Source organism: Carex rostrata, chromosome 22, assembly GCF_964058835.1.
Source record: "Carex rostrata chromosome 22, lpCarRost1.2, whole genome shotgun sequence".
NCBI lineage: Eukaryota > Viridiplantae > Streptophyta > Magnoliopsida > Poales > Cyperaceae > Carex > Carex rostrata.
In genome coordinates this window covers 1944198-1953899 of record NC_135939.1, presented here as the reverse complement: position 1 = coordinate 1953899, position 9702 = coordinate 1944198, and the positions used below count along the sequence as shown (strand labels likewise).

The 9702-nt window shown below is 33.0% G+C and overlaps 1 protein-coding gene across 1 annotated transcript; it reads right to left on the bottom strand.

Moving 5' to 3' along the window:
• Positions 1-853: 853 nt before the first annotated feature.
• Positions 854-2488, bottom strand: LOC144573733 (uncharacterized). Its single transcript, XM_078323484.1, has 2 exons — positions 2392-2488; positions 854-1890 (listed from the first exon to the last, which is right to left on the bottom strand). The coding sequence occupies exons 1-2, from the start codon at positions 2486-2488 to the stop codon at positions 854-856; spliced, it is 1134 nt and encodes a 377-aa protein (XP_078179610.1).
• Between the last annotated feature and the right edge of the window lie 7214 nt (positions 2489-9702).

Below are 9702 nucleotides of genomic sequence, written 5' to 3'. Positions count from 1 at the left end.
GTTCTACCCGTTCCGGGTTTAGCAAATGCCTAACTGAGACACTGATTGATTGTCTTTGTATATAGTTGAAAGGGTCCTGGATAGTGAATTTTTTTCATAAATCATAATTAATAAATTAAAAATTAGGAAACCAATATGACTATATTTTTTTTTTTTTTTTGAAAAACCATAAAGACCGTATAGGCGGTCTCCAAAATTGCATTTCTTCAGACCGTAGGAACCATACAGTCTTAACAATTTTTTTTTTAAAACAGAAATTTTTTAAATTTTTATTTTTTGTATTAAAATATTAGAAATATTGAATATATTTATTTGAAAATAGATGAAGTATAATATAATTTGATTTATTAGAAAGACTGCAACAAATAACCCGGATCATTGTTGAGTATTTTAGAGATATGAAATTGTGATTATTTTATACTCTTTATGCCTTTAAATTTATAAACCTAAATACTCAAAGAAAGGTTAGTTGCAAACGCACAACCTATCATTGTAGTACTTTGAGTATCGATCCACAAGGAAATCGGGAAATACTAATCTTCAACTCTATCGATTCGTTTCATATTTGTGAAAGAAAGTAAAATTAAATAGGGGGTTTTATTCTAACAATCCTAAGGTTTTGGGTTCAATACCCGAGAAGAGGAGGTTTAAAACAATAAAAGTAAAAAAAGAAAGTAAAATTGGTTTGCTTTCAAGTAAAGGAGATCTAGGGGTATTCGGTCTACAATCCCTTGCTAATTCTATCTATTTGGTATTTGTTCAAATTCATGTATGATTTGATGAGGTTTCTAACCTAAAGTGTTAAAAAGGGTCACGATCGTGAATTAATAACGTGCCTAGATAATTTCGGACTTCACGGTCGTTCTTCAGCAGTGGTGCCTGCATCGCTTGGAGTGCAGCCTGCATTGTTGATTCGGGCTACACTTGCTGGTGCAAGTAGTTTGGAGTTGAGAGAGTCATGCTCAATCTCATCCTTTTCACCACTCGCGGAAGATTTGTCTTCGGGATCACTCGAAAGGGATTCAGAAGTGTTTTTCGAAATAAGCTCATCAAAGAACTCTCTGACAATCCCATCAATCGCCTCAATCATGTAACATGAGTCATCATCATCAGAGGGATATTTGATGGTTTTAGAAAGATTGAATTCCACCTTTTGGCTTCCTGAGTTCAGGGAGAGCTTGCCATTTTTCATGTCAATTTGTGTACCTGCGGTCGCAAGAAAAGGTCTCCCTAGAATGATGGAAATGTGTGAATCTTCTTCCATCTCGACAATCACGAAGTCCGTGGGAAAACACATTTTGCCCACTTTTACAACAACGTCCCTAAGCATCCCCTTGGGATATCTAACTAATCGATCGGCTAATTGAAGAGAAATGCGAGTGGGCTCCAACTCACCGAGGCCAAGCTTCTCAAAGACACTTAGGGGCATGAAGCTCACACTCACTCCAAGATCGCACAAAGCTCTTTCAAATTTGGTGTTGCCAATAACACAAGGGATTGAGAAACTCCCAGGGTCTTTCAATTTTCGGGGCAACTTGTTTTGAAGGACTGCACTACACTCCTCTGTCAATGCCACTGTGCTACACTCTTCGAGTTTTCTCTTATTGGACAAAATGTCTTTCAAGAACTTAGCGTAAGAGGGCATTTCTATCAAGACATCGGTAAATGGAACGTTGACTTGCAACTTTTTCAACATTTCGAGAAATTTACCGAATTGTTTGTCAAGTTTTGCTTTGATAAATCTTTGTGGGAAAGGAAGTGGTGGCTTGTACAGGAGTGGTTCGACATATTTAGGCTCCTCACTTTCACTCTCTTTGTTCTCAATGACACTTGCATTGTCGTTAGTGCAGCCTGCATTTTGTTGTGCAGGTGTATCTTTGCCAATGTAGCCTGCATTGTTGTGCAGGCTGCATAGGTGGAGTCGGATCAATCGTTTGCTTCCCACTTCGCAGGGTCACCGCATTGCATTGCTCTCAGGGATTGACTTCTGGTTGACCAGGTAGTGTGCATGGAGTTCTTGAAGAGGAGCTCAATTGTTGGGACAATTAGACAAATTGTGTTTCTAGCATTCTATTTTGAGTTGCTAGTTGGTCAATTTTTGATGCCAGATTGGGGATATTTTTATCCTGATCGTTCATTCGTTGGTCTTGTTTTGCCACAAAATTCTTAAGCAACGTTTCTAGAGTTGACTTCTGTGGGGCTGGTTGAGGGTTAAACTGCCTTGGAAGGAAACCGGGAGGCTAATTGTTCTGTTGGAGAATTGCACTTGGGTTATTATTCTTTCAAGAGAAATTTGGGTGATTCCTCCAACCGGGATTGTATGTATTTGAAAAAGGGTCATTTTGGGGCCTACCAAAACCATTCAAGTAGTTTACTTGTTCAATTTCTGACTCTCGAGATTGAGAATTACCAAACTGACACTCAAGAGTCGAATGGTCACCAATCCCACAATTGTCACAAGAAAAGAGATTACCTGTGCTGACTGCATTTACGTTAAGTTTATCTAACCTCTTTGTGAGAGCATCAAACTTGGCAGAGAGAAGCGTGACAGCCGCGAAAAATCCGATCTGAAAAATATTGATCCGGGTTATTTGTTTCGGTCTTTCTAATAAATCAAATTATATTATATTTCATCTATTTTCAAAGAAATATATTCAATATTTCTAATATTTTAATACAAAAAATTAAAAAAATTAATTTTTTTTTGTTTTATAAAAAAAAAAAAATTGGTAAGACCGTATGGTTCCTACGGTCTGGAGAAATGCAATTTTGGAGACCGTAGGAACCATACAGTCCTTATGGTTTTTCAAAAAAAAAAAGTAATCATATTGGTTTCCTAATTTTCCATTTATTAATTATGGTTTATGAAAAAAATTCCTGGATAGTAGTAAATCATTAATAAGCGATCCTGTATAGTAGTAAATCATTAAGAAGCGGTCCCGTATAGTAGTAAATCATTAATAAGCCAACATTTAAACATAGTTATGCCGACATTTATAATGGAACCAAAAATTAGTTGTTGGGGGAAAAGGGTGAGGTGGAGATTTTCTATAATTCGGATCCTTCCCAGTACCGTAAAAAGGAGTCTGCATCGTCCGCATTAATTCAAAATAGCATCTTTTGAGTTAATGAATCTAGGCCGTCTGATTTTAAACGGAGCCAATTCAATTACAGTCTATAATGCAGGGATCCTTTAATATTAGCGTAAATCTAGTTAGCACGGATTTTAAAGTAGATCGGACGGTCCAGATTTATTAACTCAAAATATATTTTTTTGAGTTAATGCAGAGGATACGAATTCCGTAAAAAGAGTCTTTTAGAATTAATATATCCGAACTGATTGTACGATTCTTAAAGCACTAATAATATTGGCTTCTCGTATTATTCTGAATAGATATTATTTTTAAGCTCCATCTTATATATACCTGAAAGGATATGCGTTCGATTTTCTACCCAGCAATGTTATCAGAACCGGACCGGACATTGACCCGGCAAAGCTTCGGGTTAACGGTTCAGTGGTTTAACCGGTGGGTCAACCGGTTCGATCGTTGGTTTTTTAAAACAATTATAAATTTAATATTGATATCCTCTAAACATTTCTGGAGCAAAAGTTGCTGCTTGTACAAGATCTAATCAATACCATTCATGTATTTCTGTTATCCCATCTGGTATGAGTATGTATCAATACCTGATGCAGTGTATATACATGGTTTTCAGATTTAAATATGTGTGATTGTAATAGATTGGTCTTTTTACAATAATATCTTACCAGCAAATCACAATTAGGTTATACCGGTCATAAATTAAAGATTTTAATGATAAGAAATAAATACAAATACAAATTCAGGAAGTAACGTCAAAGCTACCTGAACTTTAATAATAAAAGGCCTCAAAGCAGTAAAGTTGTTATAGGTCATATCATACCATGGTTATATACTGTCATTACCAGTGTACTTGATTCATATATATATGATTGTCTAAGAATGATTCTGGCAAATCCTAAAAAAAGTATGAAATTGACTCATTAAATATTGATTGTTATTACTGGTGTACTCAATTTATATTTACATGAGGTATTCTAAACAATTTCTCTGACCATAAACACATGGGTCAGGAGTCAAGACTCATGAATCCTTCTACAAAAAGAATTATACTTTGGTTTGAGCATTTTATCAAACACCTTATATGCATTCATATATTCAATAAAATAAACTAAAATATTAACTTTTCAAGTGTTCTATCAATTTAATTAATCATTGATGAGACTACTTGAGTATTTGATCTTGACAGCTTCTATTGTAATTTTGTTTCAAAATAGGCCTTGAGAATGAGTAATGGTTTTGTGCATACGACAGGACATCAGAGAATCGAGAAAAAAAAAGAAAGATAAGAAATCAAACCAATTTTTTTATATATAATCCAGCAGTATTGCTTTGGTTTCTTTGTTGACGAGTGAAGACAAGGCAGTATAAAATATGGTTTTAGAAATCTAGAATCCAAAGAGGTGGCACTACAGGCTTCTCCCATGTATGACGGAGTGCATTTTTCTCACAAGATAAACAAAATAAGTAGAAAAGCAAGGGCGAAGCTTCTAAGCCGAATATCATCGATCGAAGTAGGAATTGACGTTGAAAGGAAGAGAGTAAAAACAGTGACAAATCGAAGCCAAGTAGTTTACGAACGGTGCGAAAGAGTCAGGGAAGAATCTGTTTTGAACCGGCTTTTTTTACGGTTTGGGTCATTGTTTTTTAAATAAAACCCGTCAGTTTAACCTGTTTTGGCCGGTTTATTTACACAGACGATTCTATATAAGAACCGAACCGAACAGATGACCGGGTCCGGTTTTTTCCGGTCGGACCGACCGGTCCGGTCCGGTTCTGATAACACTGCTACCCAGTGGATAGAAACGACAGCACTAGCAGAGACGAACAAAGTGATGGTTTATAGAAAACAAGGGTTTCTATGTAATCATCGGGTTTTACTTTATTTTCCTTTGTACTTATTTTACTAAGAACCTCTTCTTTATTGGTAATTTGTCTGCAACCCATTGAATCTCCCCAAAAACGTAATCGGCTCATTTTTGGATAAATGTTTCTTTGTGTAGCACATGTTGGCTATCTTTTCGTAGATAACTTTCAACATTGGCAACTGGCATCAATTCATCAATTGTGATTTGTGACCCCATTAGAAGCTAGATTCCGTGTCTTATACCATTTACGGTCCAGGTTCAATGAACATGCCTTAGAAGTTAAGTAACACGTTTTTTTTGTTAAATGTTAACAGGGGCGAATTAATTAATTAGGGTATGTTTGGTTGGAATGAGAATAGATTATTTCAGTGTTATCAGAATCGGATCGGATCGGTCAGTTGGACCGAAAAAAACCGTAACCGGAGTCGTAGTCCAGTTTGGTTTGTTTATAAGACCGTTTCTGCTATTGAACTGCTAGAAACCGGATTAGTGAGCCGGTTTTTGATAAAAAAAAAAGGGAAAATTTCTCCTGTACCCATCTAAAATTTTGAAATAGTCAATTTACCCATCAAAACACCATAATATCCAATATCCCCATACAAAGTTAACATTCTTTCTTCTATCCCCTTTTATTTATTTTACTTTTTATTTAATTATTTAAAAAATTAAATTAACCATTATGCCCTTTCCGTTTGAATGGAGATGTCCAGTATTGTTCTTCTTTCTAATTGACTTCTTCTTCGTACGCTATCTTCTAAATTAGTTTCCTCATATTCTACCGATATCTCCTAATCGCAAATCGACAGAAGCGATCTCAGTGCATCCCCTCCTCTGCTGACACCCTCATCTCACGCACCGAATCCATCTCTCTCCCTAACACTTACACCTTCCCAGTAGTGGGAATTCTTTGTTGCTCTACTTTTCTTAATTTTTAATTTTATATGAATCAAAAGTAATTTTCAAAGACTACAGTAAAAAGTTTCCTAGCAATATTATCAAAAGGTCCTTAGACTAGATTGTCTCTTACTCCAGCTTCAATTTAGTCTGAGACATATCATCGATCATCCTTTATGGAGTTAAAAAAAAATAAGATGAAAATCCAACCAAAAGTACCTAGAGTATAATGGAAGGGCCAGAGACTAAATTCGATTTATATACCCTCTATAATCTTATTGCAATGAAGCTAGTAGTAACCCAAAACAAAATGCAGAGATTCATCGTCATGTCTTGCTTGATAGCAGAATCAAAGAACTTCAGCGCATTTCTGGTGACCGGTACGACATCACCAGCAACTTACCAGGTGCTTGGTGTATTAGATGTACATATATTAATTTGTCTTGTGAAATTGATCTTTAACTCAAACATAATTAGAATTATGAAATTTTCAGGGGGATGGTGCTTCAAAATCCTTAATAATACTTAATTTGAATTATGGAATTTTACCCATCAAGGGCGATGTCAGGATTGGTAGTTCAAGGTTCTACACAAAGGATACAAGTATACAATAAGGTGGACAAGTGAAAGAGGGTGCCAGTGAAGCCAATCACGCCTTCTCGGAGACCTACTAGTTGTTTGCAACAATATGAACTGTACTGGTACTAATAGAGCTCGCAATCTATCTCAAAAAAAAATTCATTCAAAAGAATCAACTAGTTGGAACTAAATAGTGAATGTTTGATATGAGAATAAAAATCACGACTAGATCACCAAGTATGCATTTGAGCATCACTTGAATGAGAAATTCCTCATTTTCTCATTTCACTCGTAAATCAAGCAAAAGAAGGAGATAAGTCACCGGGTATGCATTTGACCATCACTGAAATGAAAAATTTCTTATTTTCTAATTTCACTCTTAAATCAAGGAAAAGAAGGAGATAAGTCACCGGGCCTTTCATCGTTTCAGCTAAATCGTCAAAATCATATTTTCTAGCACATGAAGGAAATTATGATAGACGGGAGGAAATATTACACGGCAAGATGAAGCGTCTTTAATTATTTTTGTTCTTCAATTTACCTGTAAATTCAATCCAGTTTGAACATTAATGGACATGTTCACTTAAATCAGAGGGGTATAATGGTCAATTTAATTTTTAAAATAATTAATTAAAAAGTAAAATAAATAAAAGGGGATAGAAGAAAGAATGTTAAATTTATATGGGGATATTGGATATTATGGTGTTTTGATGGGTAAATTGGCTATTTCAAAATTTTAGATGAGCATAGGAGAAATTTTCCCTAAAAAAAAAACTAGAAATTCTATTGGAAAAAAACCAATTTTAGATTGGTTAACTTTTATACACTTTTTTTTCCATGCATTAAATATGAGAGAGAAATAAGAAATTGTTATTGGCTAAGCTCTTCAAATGCATACACCTTTATGGGAAAGTCAATAAGTTGCTATGCCAGAATTTATTTTATTCTATAAAATTTATATAAAAGACCTCAAAGTATTAGATATTCTAAGAGAATAAATTATGTATATGATAAAACGTCTTAGGAAATACGTTGTGTTTAATTCAAAATACATTTATTTTCTATATTTAATTATCTTCAAAGTAACAATGATCACTATTTTATTTTTGTTGATGTGCTCTATTTTTATTAAAATATAATTTATTATTTTTATCCACCTTAAAAATATTCATTTTTTTTAATAAAATCAGTACTATTGTTTTATTTAAATGTTAAATTTTGATATACACTTATAAATACATTCTTAAATCATATTATACTATATTATATTTGTATGAATTTTTACAAATAATATATAAAAAGATATTATTATTTTATAATAATTCTCATATCTCATATACATAGGTAGTTAAATAAACCAGCAATTGAACCAGTTGAACCATCGGTTCGACCAGTAAATCGTTAACCCAAAGCTTTATCGGGTCGATATCCGGTCCGATTCTGATAACATTGGATTATTCTTAGGGTTATCTATTCAAAATAGCTTATTTGGTATCTGATTAGATTAGAATAGCTATAATTTTTGTCTTATTAGAATAGATTATTTTTAAGAGTTTTAAAATTTGATTATTTTAACAAGACAAACAATAACTATTTTTTTTTGCAATCAAACATATTAAAATTTGATCGAGTTTCAGTCTAATATTCTTTCTGACAACTCGCGAACACCTTAGGTTCCTGACTCAATCAAATTGGAATCGGACGGTTCAGATCATTAACTTGACACAAATGTCAAAGCACAAATAATACTAGTCTCCTGCGCCATTCTCAAATAATAGGCATTGTTTTGAATTAATCTGGACTGTCCATTTCACATTTATTCAATCAGGTACTTGGGAGGATTAGGATTCACAACTGGCCTTCTCCTGATTTCATTTCGGAATGAACTCTGCTGCTTTTCGGATCTCAACCATTCAAATTTGTTGAGATTTGTGCATAAAAAAGTTTTTTTTTTATAGAGATACGTGAATAAAAAAATTTGAATGGTTAGAATCGGAAAAGCAGCAGAGTTATATCCTTTCATTTCATAGAAAAAGGGTTGGGTTCACTATAATATTTATATGAATATTATATGTTGATTGTATAGTGTGTCGTTCACAATTATAATGTCCGCACACATAAATGATAGATATTTTAATAAGTAACATTTTCTTAAGAGGAGAGTTCGAATATTCATATGTCTTTATTTTATTTTTTGTGTTTTTATTATATTTTATTTTTAAAAACTTTAATAACTCAACAATATAAAACCTTAAAGTCAAAATAATAAGATTCTAATTCATGTAACTTAAAATTCTAAAATTATAATTTAGAATAAAGATTTATTTCCCATAGTCTATTTCTCCATTCATCCCTCAATCATTAATTATATGAGGAGTCCACAACTTTCAGCACAAAAAGACAAAAGAAAACATGTATCAATAATTAATAATGTGGGGGACCGCTAATTAACTGGGGGACTACTTATATTTGAAAAACATTACAGCGGACGTGTGTAAATATGTATACTTATGCACGCAAGTATTAACATTTAATATATTAAGTATTCATATGTAAGATATCAAGTATTTCTTTAAACAATCTCTCTCATCACATACTCATCTTTTACACATTTTTAAATGTGATTTTTTTTCTTCGTTCAATGTCGTTCATATTTTTGACGATATATTAAAAATTTTGCGAATCTAAAATCACAAATATCTTCTACACAATTTTATCTTTCAAATGAGATCTATGATGAAGTACTTTTGAGTTATTCGTTATACAAGTATCATACCTCGTAATGCAAGTATTAATACCTCGTTGTGCAAGTATTTCTCTTTTTCTATTTTGTCGGGTTTGAGTAAGTTATGAGTGGGAGGAGAGAGAAACATGAATTATATAACTTGTTTCCATAACAAAAAAAAAGACTCTCAGTAGTTGAGAAACTCAGTGGCCGAGTCATTTTTATAATTTTTGAAAAAAACGTGGGTATTTCTATTAATTTTTATTTAATATTGGATGTTGAAAAAATGACGGGATATGATCTACATCATTTTATCTATGCACGTATAAAACAATTATTACAATTCAATTTTGTTTTGATTGTCATTAAGAGCTTGTAAAAACGTACTAATGTGGATAATTTCTAGATGCTGATTTTTCAACTTATTAATTAACATAAAAAGAAAACCATAATTTGATATTTTTTTATTAGCACATAGAAAAGATAATATAGATCACATCTATTGGTTATATTTTGAGGTTTATGATTTAAATTT